The sequence below is a fragment of the Hemiscyllium ocellatum genome, chromosome 14 (genome assembly GCF_020745735.1).
Source record: "Hemiscyllium ocellatum isolate sHemOce1 chromosome 14, sHemOce1.pat.X.cur, whole genome shotgun sequence".
Classification (NCBI taxonomy): Eukaryota; Metazoa; Chordata; class Chondrichthyes; order Orectolobiformes; family Hemiscylliidae; genus Hemiscyllium; species Hemiscyllium ocellatum.
Window position 1 is genome coordinate 39,930,861 of NC_083414.1, and position 15,423 is coordinate 39,946,283.

A 15,423-nucleotide genomic window follows, 5' to 3' on the forward strand; every position below is an offset into this window, starting at 1 on the left:
GTTGGGGACCCACCCTTCCCCAGCTGCACAGCCAGTGAAGGAACAGCAAAGGCTAGCAGAATCAGATTCCAATCAGGCAGCGTGGTAATTTCAGCAGCAGCCAGTGAAGCCCTTGATCAATCCTTAATAGGCCTCAGGGTTTCAGTTAGTGTTGGGAGTTGGAATGGTGAACGTGAACTTTTCTGTCAGAACTTAATTCTATGGATATGACAAGGTGGCAGGTATTGAGTATACCACCACCCCATTTAATCACAGTCTCTTCCACCTCCAAGTTAATCACTTCTGCTCTATGTTATTAGAGAACATTCCAATGCAATATGCAAATCATATTTCATTTGTTAGTGAAAACATAACATGCAGTTGTTGATTGACAGGCTATGTCAAGCATGTTGCTGTAGTATAGCAAAGGCATCTTTCTTTCTAAATTTGCAATTGCTAACTATACTTAAATCTTATGATAATTCATTAAATAGGGATTATGGTCTCAGATGAATACTTGTTGGATTTGTTTGCCATTGCTTTGAAGAAAGGCTAACCTCTTAACACATGACTCAATCATATCACTGGACATGAGCTTTAGTCTTTGTTCCAGATGTTTTGCAAACTCCTCCTCTGGCCAATGCAGATCTCTAATGAAGGTCTGCAGAGCATCCAACTTCCAGAACAGATCTTCTGATGTTCCTGAGCCATTGCTGGAAAAAAGAGGGAAAATATTCATCACAAACAGTGTCAGGCCACTGACACCAATAATGGAGGCTGTAACTCAATGCCTGGGGTGCACAGCAGTCTTAAGCAAAGGAAAAATGTTGGGCATAAGGTCTCCACAGTCAGAGATTGGATTTTTTTTTATCATACACCTTATCTGGCTTGTAGTTTCATGCTATGTAAACACTTAAGAATTCATCCAACTGCAGAGGAAAAGTTTTAGAAATTGTGGAGAACAAGTCAATTAATTAAAAGTGTATGGTAAAAAGTAACCTGGGATTATAACCACATATGTGGTTATTTTGTGTTGTGATTTCATGCATACTTGACATACCTCTCAAAAACAAAAACAACTAGCTGCTGGGGATCAGGTGGCTTAGTGGTAACTAGTGGTGGGCGAGGGTTTGCTATTCCCTTGACCTGTAACAATTTAGGCCCCTCAGCCAATAGCTGTCATATTTTGGGCCATTCTACATATATAGTTTTGAAATACTCGAATATGCATCTCCTTAGAAAATCCTGAACAGCATCGGAATATGGAGGCTAATAATGACCAATACCGTTTGGTGATATGTACCCAAGTAATTCAGATTTCTAGCAGCTTGGCTTCACTGTGAGATTTGAAACACATTTTCTTGTCTCATAAAATGCATCCTCGCAAACCACTAATGCCAACACTGTACTTTTTTTTTAGATGTTGTACACACCATGCATTACCATTAATGCTGGCATCATCTTCAGAAACAACATATGGCAGCGTACGTTTCCAATGTGATGGATGCCAGCTGCACTGAAGTAATGAATGCTTCAGAGCGAGGAGAAAGCTACTGTGGGATGAGACCATATCCCAGCATGCCAAGGTAACCCTCACCTTGTGGGAACTCTGTGGTGACAGGAACATATTCCTAAGAGGTTTTTGTTTTGGGGATTTTTATCAGCAGTATACTGAAATTACGTTCGAGTCATTTATCTACCGTGTGAAAGGCTTTGGAAATATTTCATTCGAAAGATTGGAAATAGTCCAGTTCCATTGGAAAGATATAGCATCAAACATTTTGTAATCTACTTAATTTTGACATAACATATCCATGTCACAACAAAGCACTTTCTGTGAGCATACTGATGTTTAAAGTCAATACTTCTGGAGAACCAAGAATACAACCACACAATCCAGAATTATAAACTCCATGTGCTATTAGTCTAATTTCTCTCAAGCACTATAAAAAGTACACTCTGTCCTTAACAAAATAAATCTCAGGAGCCCAGTTCTGTGCGTGTTATAATGATTTCTATAAAGGTCTCATAATATAATATATATCGCAAGTAAATTGAGAGACATCATTCAGTATTCTAAAATCTGAGGTAGTGCTAAAACAGAGAGCCTTGTAATGGGAATGGGGTGAACTATAATTAGGTATCATTGTGGTTGTGAACTTAGCTTTCCTGTAATGATTGATCCATATCTTTCCAAACTATCACACAGCATGCAAACAGAGGAAAATGGAAACGTAGTTATGTTTTCCATTTTCGCGCATTTCCTAAACTAGTCTTCCATATAGTCAACCCGGCATGAAAATGCTTTTTATTGTTTTTGGAATGATTCCACTTTGCAGTGCCGTATCCTGTGCTTTGAGCAATTTAAACACATTTAAACTGTTAAATGTGCATTCATGTTAACAACTTTACACATCACTTTGTTAAAATGTTTCCTTTTAAATAATTCAAATCAGGGGCATTTACAAAAATGCAAAAATTACAAGGCATCAACCATTGTTGCAAATGAAAACTAAAACCTTTTGTTCTGTTTCTTGTTGTTTAATTCCTATTTATACAGTAGTGCTGTTAGCAGCCAAACACTAGTGTATTTAAACCACTGGATATCATTTCTCATTCACTGAGATTTAGGAGTGCTGAATTCTGCCTTAGCATAACCAATATTAAAGCTTCTCCAGGTACTTTTGATAATCTGTCAGACACTGAGTAGTGTAATGAGATGTTTACATGCTTGGTATGGCAAAGATGTGGCTTGCAACCACAGAGGAGCTGTGCTAGAACTGCATAGTTTTATAAATTCATCAGTGTTGTGTGAGACCTGCTGGGTTGTATATTGGCTATATATGAAAATGAAAAACACTGCTGAGAGAATTTTCTACTCTCAATACAGGCAAACATCTTTGGATTAGATTTTTATTAGGTAGAGGTTTCCAAGTTATATTTTTGCAAAATTTGGGGAAGAATATTTGTTCCAAATTGAAATTATTGAAAATATTTATAAATGAGGAAAACGTAATATAAACTTTCTACTTATGGAAATGGATTATTAATTATTTTTATTGTGAAAAATAATAAGGACATCATCACTGAAGGGTTGAATCATTTCTGCTTTAATTTGTTCTTGCCTACCTACTCAATTGCAAACAACGAAATAAAGGACAGATTCATGCCAGGTTACTATAAGCGAGAAATCAGACCTAACGTGTATTGAATACACACTCAGCATCATATATATTGGCGATCCATGACGAAGCAGAAAAACTAGGCATTTGTGGGAGGTTAACTGGTAGATTTGGTACTTTGGGGAGATTCACATTTGGTAGATTCACATTGGGAAGATTACTTGTTAAACTCCTGTGGAAGAAACAGACAGAAAGAAAATACCATAACAGTGACAATGTAGATGCAGATGTGGAAGCATGTATGACACCCCTAAATAAATCTGCAAAACTACTAAAAACTTCACAGCAATTAAAACTCATTACAAACAAAAACTCATGTTACTTAAGCATGTGAAATGTAGGTTTGCTGTGGATTTTCTGACTCTTGCAGTAGCAAGAAGCAAGCAAAGTTAGAGGAAATACGGGTACCACACATCAAGAGGCTTAGAAGCAAATAGGAAGATTATTGACAGAAACAAAAATCATAGCTTGAGGCATGAAAAATGTTATTACATCTAAATAATCACTAAATGAAAATAATCTTTGTTTGTTCTCATGTTCCATGAATGTGGTGTATTTCTTAATTTGTAAACATAGTTCTGCCTTTACAAGCATCCCCTCACCAGAATAATGAAGCTTTATGTTCTTTCAATTTACTTGAAAAGCAAAAATCATTTTCTACTCCCAAGAATAGTCAAATTTCAAAACCAATATGCCAACCTATCGAAGCGTAGAAAAAAAATCATAACCATTGTGTTGCAAATATGTTTAGGAAATCTCTCATTCTAGAACTATCAAGTAAAATAATATATTTTGTTAGAGACAATAATCACAAAAATAGGATAATGAGGATCTTTTGTGTACTAATTTGTCATCAGATTTAATTGGTTTATATGCATACAATGTATGATTCATGGAAATACAAGTTAAAGACAACACTTTGGAATTAATATAATTTGTGTGTTTTTAAAACTTTAAATTGATACAATATATGAATAACTAAAAGTCAAAATCATTCCTATGTCAGTGACGCCAAAAATAAATCACTAATGGAGTGAAATACAAATATTCAGAATTCCTAACCATGCTAGGAACAACCCTTATTATTATGTTCTGGGCATATAAAACCACAAACGGTACATTTCATTAGAGAAACAGACACTGCATTGGAACCAGAAGATCTAACTAACCTTCACACCTGACCACAGGTACAGTCAATAAAATGACTACTTTACTACAGATAACTTCTAAGTAACCTGTTCAGAAATGTTATGACACACTCCTGGTGCAGGTTGGTCTTGAACCGAATCTCCTTGCTTATGAAAATCTGAACTAGAGAAACTCAGTCTGAGTGAGGGTTTATTCATATTATTTTAATAGTAATACCATCATGATGTTAGAAAGTGCATCCTCTAACAATGTAGTTACCCATTGATGTTTACATGTCTCCATGCAATGGCTATTCTCAGTTTGATAACAGATTCACTTCAGAGCTGAAAATGTGTTGCTGGAAAAGCGCAACAGGTCAGGCAGCATCCAAGGAGCAGGAGAATCAATGTTTCAGGCATGAGCCCTCCTTCAGGCCTTCCCTGAAGAAGGGCTCATGCCCGAAACGTTGATTCTCCTGCTCCTTGAATGCTGCCTGACCTGCTGCGCTTTCCCAGCAACACATTTTCAGCTTTGAGCTCCAGCATCTGCAGTCCTCACTTTCTCCTAGAAGATTTTAACCTACTGCGAATCCTCTTGCAAGGATGCCTTCCTTGAAGAAGCTCTCTTCCTCCCTCTACAAGGATTTCAGTGAGTCCCTCTCTCACTGCACACCCCAGGTCATCTCATCTGCCCAGAAGCTCTTCAGCCACATTCACAAACAGACTCACAACCACAGCCACATCACCTTCCTCAGCACCTGCCTACGGAACCGACTGACCCCACACGGACTCCGGACTACGTTCACACCAACAAATTTGGACATTAACCAGGACAACCAGTACCTACAACAAATCCGAAGCCTCCAGCAACAGAGCCTGAAGAAGAGCTCACGCCCGAAACGTCGACTCTCCTGCTCCTTGGATGCTGCCTGACCTGCTGTGCTTTTCCAGCAACACATTTTCAGCTCTGATCTCCAGCATCAGCAGTCCTCCCTTTCTCCTAACAGATTCACTTCACTTGAGTTACTGATCCCTGGAACAGTGCAAGCAGCAAGCCTTGGAACAGCATGTGGGCTGCACACCCCAGAACACCAAGTAATGAAGCAATGCTTGGCCTAAAAGCCTTGGATCAGCGCCAGGAAGCAGTCCTGGAGCAGCGCATGGGCTGCAAACCCTGGAACAGCTGAGTAGCGAGCCCTGGAGTAGCGCATGGGCTGCTACCACCAGAAAGGTGTGGGCAGTGAGCCATGGAGCAACGCGGGGAAGCAACCCCGGAGCAGCGCACAGGGCGGAGGCCGACGAGGGGTAAGCGGTCCTGGGACTTACCTTGGAGCAGCTGAGTGCGGGTGCAAGTGGAATGGAGTCTTAGAGTAGAGCGGGGATAGGTGTTGGATTGTTAGATCACGTGCAGAGGCCCTGCTCTGAGATGCTATAATGTAATGTTTATTTGAAATGTCCTATCTTACTTAATGTCAACCTTTTAATGATGTCCTATTCTAAATTATTTTTAAACTCTAAAGTAATGCAACTAGTTTTATTCCTCGGTTGGATCCAACATTTGTACCTAGGAAGTTATAGCTAAGATGTCACTATAAGAGGCAGACATTGTAAAAGCTTTTCACTGTACTCCTACAAAGATGTACACAGGACAACAAAGGATATTCTATTCTATTCTGAGTATCTGAATTTAAAAGATCCAAAGTTTAGCGCTGTACACACACATTGATGCCTTAGACTCATACCAAGTACCAAAATAAAGATTTAATCGGCAATAGTAAAGATCAACCTGCTCAACCTAGGGGGTTCAAGGTCTCTTACATTATCAGTTCTTAACCTGCAAATTGGCATTTATTCAAAAAACTGAAAACAAAAATCAGCTTCTTTCTTCAGATGAATAATATCTAAACAGCTCAGGGTACAGTAGCATCAATTTTGTAATGGGACAATCTGCCTATGAATTATACCATCAAAGGCTGTCAAGGTATGTATTGACTGCAAACTCTGACATTAATTTGCATTAGATTTAGATCACTGTGCCCTCTTCAGGCACAATTGGGGACAGTCATCACAGGAAACCTGGGTTTCATTTAAGGCAAAATGGGGAATGAATCAGCTTTTTCTCTGAATTACTACAATTTCAGGCAGTACTGGCAGAAGAGCAGATGAAAACAGGTTCTACCTACTGATTAATACTGATAACTATTATAAAATGTGATATAGTTTTCGCATAAGTTCAGCAATATTGTAAAGTCAAATCACAATGCACAGCTGGAATCTCTAATACTCAGCAAAGTAATGGGAATATATACTCTACAAGCAAATTACAGAGATACTTATTTGTATAGATGTCAGGAATACATGGAGAACAAGCCATTTGGAAGTTCTAGCCAGAACTGGTTCGAAGGTGGAAGGCAGAGGGAGGTGATGCAGAGTTGCTTTTCAGACTGGAGGCCTACGACCAGCAGTGTGCCATAAGGATCAGTGCTGGGTGCACTGCTTTTCATCATTTATATAAATAATTTGGATGTGAACATAGGGTGTATAGTTAGCAAGTTTGCAGATAAGACCAAACTTGGAGGTGTAGTGATCAGTGAAGAAAGTTACCTCAGAATACCACAGGAATTTGATCATATGGGTCATTGGACCGAGGAGTGGTAGATGAAGTTTAAATTAGAAAAATGCAAGTTATATCAGCACAAAATTAGTAGAGCCAGGGAGGGAAAATCAGTAGGAGTGATTTATTTTCAGATAGCTTTTGATAAAAGTCCCATTTCAGAGGTTATTGTGCAAAATCAAAGCATATGGCATTGATGGCAACATATTGGCATGGATTGAGGTTACAGGGTGTATACAGGATCAGAGATTAGGAATAAATTTGTCATTTTTGGAGTGGAAGGCAGTGACAAGTCAGGTACTGCAGGGATCACTATTGCAGAGTCTAGACTTTTGTGCTCAAGTCAAAAAGTGAGATTTGAGCCTGTAACCTCTGGCTCAAGGAGCATGAATATTGCCAACTAAGCGATAGCTGACCTCTACAGAAGATCTACCAAGACGACGAAGAAGCCCAGACTGATCATTTTTAAAGCTTTCCTTTATGGCACTAAAATCAGCCGGAGTGCTCTTGTGAGTTCTATAGGAGAAGCTGTGGCTTTCCCTGCCCTGGATTTCCCTGAACCCCCATCTCTCAAAAGACTCTTACCAAATGCTCTGATCCATTCCTACTCTCAGGCCAATCATTCGGCAAGGGTTGCAGGATTTTCCCAGAGATAGTGGTCAATAGAATGATAATGAAGCTCGTGATTAAAATCCTGACCTCGCTCTGTCGCAGGCAGGCAGTAAATTAAATCACTAATGTGCTTACCATTTGCAGACCAGCTGCGAGTTAAAATCCACTTCCTGCGTTTGGCAATTCCCATTTGAAATGACATATTTTGATCCTGATCTGCCACAGAGCAACAACTGCTTTTGGATCATCACTCAAACTTTTCTATATCCCAGTCAGGAGGGGCAATTGGAGAGAGGTGGGACTGGATATTGTCATTGGCGTGTTACTTCAGGAGGTCGACTAAGTTTTCATCAAGTCTAATATTTTCTGGGTAACTATTCAGGCAAATATTCCAGAAAGAATACAGAATCTCAGTTACAAAAGGTATCAGGGAGCAATTGCCCTATGCAAGTAGAAACGCCTTAGGCAATTATCACAGAGTTCAGTCATTGGGTTCCAATAAAATCTTGGGTTCGGTGTCCTATCTCTGTCATTCTGGAGATTAGAAATTTTGGGCCATAATTTTCAAATTTAAGGTAGATTGTTTTGCAAGCTTGTAAAAAGTTTTATTAAGTCCTCATTTTACAGAATGTGCAAATCTTTGCACCACCATTGTATAATCAGTAAAATGTCTTAAAAGGGATATAACTATAATTCAGCTTCACTGTGGAATGTTGAACCAAAAGAAGTCTACTTGACTGAACTGCTGGTAATATTTTTATTAAGTATTTTTCTTTTATTTTCCTCAAATTATTGGGTTATGTGCCCTTTGAGTTACAATTTACATGATTACTGTTCATGTGAGAGTCTGACCAATGAGTGCTGGCAGGTTAGTTGTCTATGAAAGGAACCTTAGCTAATTCCCAGCCCTTTTTATACTTAGTTTTCACTGAGTTAGACTTGAAGTGGAGTCGCTTGAAAGTGATTATGAAAGGATCTCTTGTGATTTTCTCCCCTGTCTGCGGACAAGAAGTGCACACACCCAATAAAAAAAATCTCAAACTTCAGCAGACAAAGCATTGTAAACTTTAATTGTTAGAATGGATTCTCCATCTCTAGTTGCCTAGAAAGCATAAGCTGAGAGTCATATGAAAGCCACAGTGACTAACAGAGGGAAATTCACATTTCTGATAAATATTAGTGCATCAGTTCGATGTTTACAACAAAATATTTAATTTGCAAATCATAGAGTCAGACAAACTTAAGGAAACTGAAGGCCATCACACATTGTGGCTGTGGTGGCTTATGGAAAGAGCAGCAATAATTACTCCCACACTAGCTTTTTACCCATTACCTGGCTAACCCCTCATCCTTAAGTAACTATCCAACTCACTTTTAACAACTTTTAACAACTTTCACCACTTGTTCAGGGAGAACATTTAGCTCCCAGTAACTCTCCAATAGTGAAAAAATCTTATCTGCCCTCTAGATCTTTTGCCAAATGATTTTAAATCAACGACATTTGGTTGTTGATTCACTCACCAAAGGAATGACTTTTCTTAATCAAAACCTACTTAATCAAAACCTCTCATCAACTTGAAATATATTCAACAGGGCAACTACTAACCTTCTTTGTCTCAAGATAACTGTCCTAATTTTGCTAACCTTTCCACAAAACTGAAGCTACTCAACCCGGTTAACGTCCTGGTAACCCAGCACTGTTCCCCTGCTTCATCATCCTTTCAAAAGTGTTTACATATTTTCTGGAATGTGGTGCGAGAAATGAAGGATAACCACTGATTGACAAGGTTTCAGCAAGGCCTCTTTGTTTTTTATATTCATTGCTATTTCTTATATATCCAAGTAATCTACATGCTTTTTTAACCACCTTATCGACTTCCCATGCCAGCTTTAAGGATTTGTGAATATGAATACGAAGACCTCTCTACTCACCTGCATTTTACAGGATTATGCCATTTATAAAATACTATCTTTCCATGTCAGTCTTCCAAGGTGCATCATTCATCCCTTCTAACTTGTTGAATTCTGTCTGCCATGCTCCTACATATTGCACCACCTGTCGACGTGATCCTGAAACCTATAACTACCCTCATCACGGTTAACTATCCAAGTTTCATATTTTCTGCAAACTTTGTAAGGTTGCTCCTGAAAGTAATTTATAAAAAATTGACATGAGCAATGAACCCAAATTGATCCTTGGGAAACATCAATCCATACATGTCTACTTCATAAATATGACTTCATTAAAGAATTCAATCAAGTTTGTTATGTACAATTTGTCTTTAACAAATTCATACTGATTCTCCTTGGTTAACTCATACCTTTTCAAATAGAAGTTTGATTTGCTTTTGATAATAGTTTGAAATAACTTTAAAATCTTGTTGTTAGGCTGACAATCTACAGTTTCCTGTTTGTTTAAATTCATTAAATTCAAATTCTGGTTGTTGATAGCTAAGCTAGCATTTATTGCCCATCTCCAATTGCTGTTAGGTACATGGTGCTGAGCTACAGCTCTTTGAATCACTGCAGCCTGTGTCATGCAGACACCTATTGTGTTGTTAAGGAGAATGTCTCAAGAATTTGACCTAGCAGCAATGAAAGAACAGCAATATATTTCCTCGTCAGATTTTGTGTGTTTTGGAGAGGGCCTGTTATAGACAGTGGTCCATCATGTTTCTGTTGCACTTATTCATCGAGTTGGTAAAGGCTTTCAAAGCCTTTGAGTTTTAAAGGCACAATCTAACGGGTCTTGGTGAGCTACTGAAATGCATAAATGGGATATACTGGATGTCAGAGGTGGAGTGAGTGAATGCTGAAGCTGTTAGATCAAACAAGCTGTTTTTTCCTGGATGGCACATGCTTTTTGAGTGATAGTGGAGTCACACTCATCCACACAGGTGGTAAGTATTGCATCACACTCCTGACGTGTGTTTTAAAGATGGACAATAGTTTTTTGGGGAGTCAAGAGGTAAGTTATCTGCCACAGAATTTACAGCCTATCACTTGCTGTTGTAAGTGCAGTATTTATATAACTGGTCCAGTTCAGTTTTTAGTCAATGGATGTTGATAGAGGGGCAATCCAGCTGTGGTTACACAATTGAATATCAAGGGAAATACTCAGATTCTCTCTTATTGGAGATAGTCATTGCATGGCACATGTGTAGATGGCAGTGACATGTACGGTGCAAATGTTACTTACCCCTTAAAATCCCAAGCCAGAATGTGGTCTAGGTCCTGTTGCATTTGGACATGGACTGTATCAGTATCTGAGGAGTTGTGAATGTGGCTGAACACTGTGCAATCATCAGCGAACATCTGACCTCTGTTCTTATGATGGCGCGGAGGTAGTTAATTAGGCAGCTGAAGATATTTGGGCTGAGGACACTATCCTGAGGAACTACTGCAGAGATGTCCTATGCCTGAGCCAATTGGCGTTGTATAATCACAATTATCTTCCTTTGAGTTGACTTCAAACAATGCATAGTTTTCCCAAATTCCTAGTGACTCACGTTTTGCTAGGGCTCCTTGGTGCCACCATTACATGTTACTTTGATGTCAAAGCCAATCACCTTCCCTTCATCTCTTTTATCCATGTTTGGACCAGGATTGTAATGAGGTCAGGAGCTGATGGCCTGCAGGAACTCAAACTTAGCATCTCTGAGCAAGTTATTGTTTAGTAAGTGCTACTTGAAAGCATTGCCAATTACACCCTTTGTCATTTTGCTGATGATTGAGAGTGGACAGAGAGGGCAGTCATTGGTCATGTTGGATTTGCCCTGCTTTTTATGAACAGGACATATCTGGGCAATCTTATCCATTGTTGGATAGATGCCAGTGTTGTAATTTACTGAAACAACTAAGCGAGGGGCTTGATTAGTACTGGAGCACAAATCTTCAGTACTATTGTCAGAATGTGATCACAGCCCTATATCTTTTGCTGTATTTTGTATTTTCAGCCATTTCTTATTATTACACGGAGTGAATCGAGTTGACATTCGAGACTGAGGAGTAAGCTAAGACTGATCGTCCACTTGACACTCGGCTTAAGATACTAAATGTTTCAATCTTGTCTTTTGCACTGATGAGTTAGGCTACTCCAAGATTGATGTTGGGGATATTTATGGAATCTCATTTTCCAGTGAGTTTAATTGTGCACCACTATTCCCGACTCCTTATGCTGCTTTGTATGCAAGTAGTCATGTGATGTAACTTCAATGGATGGACACTTCTTTGTTTCAGGCATGGCTGATGCTGTTGTTACACTTTTTATTGGTGGTAATGGTAGAAAGGGAGATAGGCCAGGTCATGAGGTTATTAGATTAGATTAGAGTCCCTACAATATAGAAACAGGGCTTTGGCCCAGGAAGTACACACTGACCCTCTGAAGAATCCACCCAGACCCATTCCCCTTTCACTCTACATTTACCCTGACTCATGTACCTAACACTATGTGCAATGTAGCATGGTCAATTCACCTAAACTGCCCACCTTTGCATTGTGGGAGGAAACCAGAGCACCTGGAGGAAACCCATTCAGAAAAAGGGGGGAGAATGTGCAAACTCCACACAGACAGTCACCTGAGGTAAGACTTGAATATGGATCCCTGGCACTGTGAGGCAGCAGTGCTACCCACTGAGCCACCATACCACTCTAAATAGGTTGTGGTTGAATATAATTCTGAAGCTACGAATAATCAAGAATGTCTCATGCATGACCAGTTTTGAATTGATAGTGCTAAGCAACATCTCTCTCCCCTTACTTGAATAATGGGATAACATTAGCAAACCTCCAATCCTCGACTACCCTAGAGGATTAAGATTGTAATCAGTTCTTCTGGTATTTGCATTCCATAGAGATCATGGTATTTATCAACATTTGGTGCCATAGACATTTTTAATACACTAAATCTATTATTGTTGTATCCATAACCTCTTTCTCCTTGTTTAATTGCAAGTTTCGTACCATCCATTCTGTTAGTGGGGGCAGATACAAAACACTGGTTTAATATTTTTACCATTACCTCTACCTCACACAAATGATCATGTTTAATGAAGTCAGTTTTGAGCTATAACACCCAGTCGAGGCTGAAGCGTGACCTTATAGATTTACAAAATGATGAGGGGCACGGATTGGATAAATAGACAAAGTCTTTTCCCTGGGGTTGGGGAGACCACAAGTAGAGGGCATAGATTTAGGGTGAGGGGGAAAAGATATGAAAGAGACCTAAGGGGCAACTTTTTCACACAGAGGGTGGTACATGCATGGAATGCGCAGGTGGGACTAGATTGGGTTGGGATATCTGGTCAGCATGGATGGATTGGACTTTAGGGTCTGTTTGCATGCTGTACATCTCTATGACTCTAATTTAGCATGGCCAATCCACCTAACTTGCACATTTTGGATTATGGGAGGAAACTGGAGCACCCAGTGGAAACCCATACAGAGACAAGGAGAATGTGCAAACTCCCCACAGACAGACAGCTCAGGCTGGAATCAAACCTGGGTTCCTGGCACTGTGAGGTTGCAGTGGTAACCCCCCGAGCCACTGTGCCGCACCTGTAACCATTGTTGATTGTTGTAAACCCCATCTGGTTCACTAATGTCCTTTACAGAAAAAACTTTGTTGTCCTTACTTGGTCTGGCTTAAAAGGTGACTCCAGACACACACCAATGTGGTTGCCTCTGAACTGCCCATGGATAATTATGGATGGGCAATAAATGCTGGCCTAGCTAGTGATGCTGACATCCTTTGAATTACTGAACACAAAATATATGAGAGTAATTTTCACTGAAAAACTGTCACTTGTCTTTTGGCCCTGCACACCCTGCCCAATTTTATTTTTTGTTAACTTAAATGGAATGGAAAGTTGGGATCAGAGTTATAACCTCATTGACAATCAGAAATTTTCCGCTGCATTCCAAACAATGATGACCCCCATTGTTTCTAATTCATGTATCTTTATCCATTGCTACTTTACATAGTTCAATATGTGTATGCTTAATTAAGTTTGCAGTTTTAAAACTTAGTCTACATCTGAAGCAATAAATAAACAATTTGGGCTCTAAATGATCTTTTCACTCTTGGATACTTTAAATCAATCTGTTCTGATTTTTTGTGACACAGCATAGGAGTAAGTGGGTGTTGAATCCAGGCCCTCTGGCTTGAAACTAGAGACAATACCGTAGCACCATCAGAGTCCTACCTTTTCCCTTTCAAGTTTCTGATCAGAACTTTGGTATTTTAGCTCAAAACTCTTCTCTTTTGCTTTCTAATTTAAATTCACTTCAAGCCCTCCTATCAAAATTATTTCCCAACCTGATCTCACTAAAGTAACAACCTGAGTTTTGACTGGCATTGCAGCACTCAGACTTTCCAACCACGAGTCTACTTGTTGGTTACATGAACTGAAAAAGTGAATCACTGCCAAACTGCATAATGCTTGTGTCATGCTCCCCACTCGTGGCAAGTATAAGTTTCAACAGTCTTTATGTTTGCACACTGTTTTCAGAGTAGGCACTGGAGTTTCTTCAACTGCTGCAGTCCACTAGGGATTGGGTACATTTATGGTGGTGCTCGAAACAGAATTCTAAGACAGTGTACCAGCAACAATGAAGGAACATAATATCGTTCCAAAACAACATGGCAGTTTTCTTGAAGAGGATCTGACCGATATCTGTGTTCTCATGAATCTGCTGACTAAGTCCTTCTAGGTGGTAGTGGGCACAGGTTTGGAAGGTACTGCAAATTGTTGTGAATTGTGGCAGTGCATCTTGAGATTGTTCACACTGGTGCCACTGGTCATCAGTGCCGGAGGTGGTGGTTGGATGTCAGTGAAGCAGGTTGTTTACCTTGGATGGTTTCACACATTTTTAGTGTTGCTGGAGCTGTATTCATCCAGGCAAAAAGATAGCATTCTATCATGATTTGTGCTTTGCAGATGGATGGACCTAATTTGGAGAGTTAGGATCTGAATTACTCACTGCAGAATTCCTCACCTCTGACCTTTTGTAGCTAAAGTATATATGTGGCTTGTCTAGTTCAATGTTTTGGAGAAAGTGAGGACTGCAGATGCTGGAGATCAGAGTTGAGAGTGTGGTGCTGGAAAAGAACAGCAGGTCAGGCAGCATCCTGCTCCTTGGATGCTGCCTGATCTGCTGTGCTTTTCCAGCACCACACCCTCGACTCTAGTACAATGTCTGGTCAATGGTGACTCTACAATGTTGATAATGGAGATTCAGCAATGGTAATACCATTTATTGTCATGGGGAGATGGTCAGATTCTGTCTTGTTGAGTCTCTGTTTGTTGTTTAAGTGTCTACTATTGTTCCTGACAAATGCAGCAGGAAGTCAAGATTAGAGTAGTGCTGGAAAAGCAGGGCAGGTCAGGCAGCATCTGAGGAGCAGGAATCTGCCTAGATGCAGCAAGAATGTAGAACTTCAGTCTGCTCCTTTGTTTGAATGATTGCTTAACACTGTTCATTGGATACTGCTTCGGTTGTTTTGTGTGTAAATAGTCCTGCATTGTGGCTTCACCAGGTTGACACCTCAACTTTAGGCACACATCATACTGCTCCTTGCATAACCTCCTGTACTCTTCATTGAATCAGAGTTGATCTCCGCCCGTCTGTAATGGTAGTTATGCCGAGTCATGAGAAAGTTGAATACAATTCTGCTGCTGCTGATGGCCCACAGTGTCTCAGGGGTGCTCAGCTTTAAGTTGCTGAATCTGATCAAAATCTGCCCCATTCAGCCCATTTAGATATAAGGCGGAGGATATGCTGAATGTAAAGATGGGACTTTTGTCACCAAAGGGACTATGCTGTGATCATTCCTATTAATACAGTCAAGGATAGTTACATTTGCCACATGCAATGCTGCTGTTCAACATGGAAAACTGACTCATCAGCT

At 39.8% G+C, this 15,423-nt stretch overlaps 1 protein-coding gene across 3 annotated transcripts in view; it reads right to left on the reverse strand.

Moving 5' to 3' along the window:
* Positions 1–15,423, reverse strand: part of cadpsa (Ca2+-dependent activator protein for secretion a) — a 628,699-nt gene that overhangs the window by 115,207 nt on the left and 498,069 nt on the right. For 2 of the 3 annotated variants that reach the window (XM_060835662.1, XM_060835661.1), the window contains exon 20: positions 537–692. In XM_060835662.1, the coding sequence (XP_060691645.1) occupies positions 537–692 (156 nt within the window). Of the gene's footprint in view, positions 1–536; positions 693–3,198; positions 3,334–15,423 lie in introns of all 3 variants that reach the window. The other variant, XM_060835663.1, reaches the window with a different exon arrangement.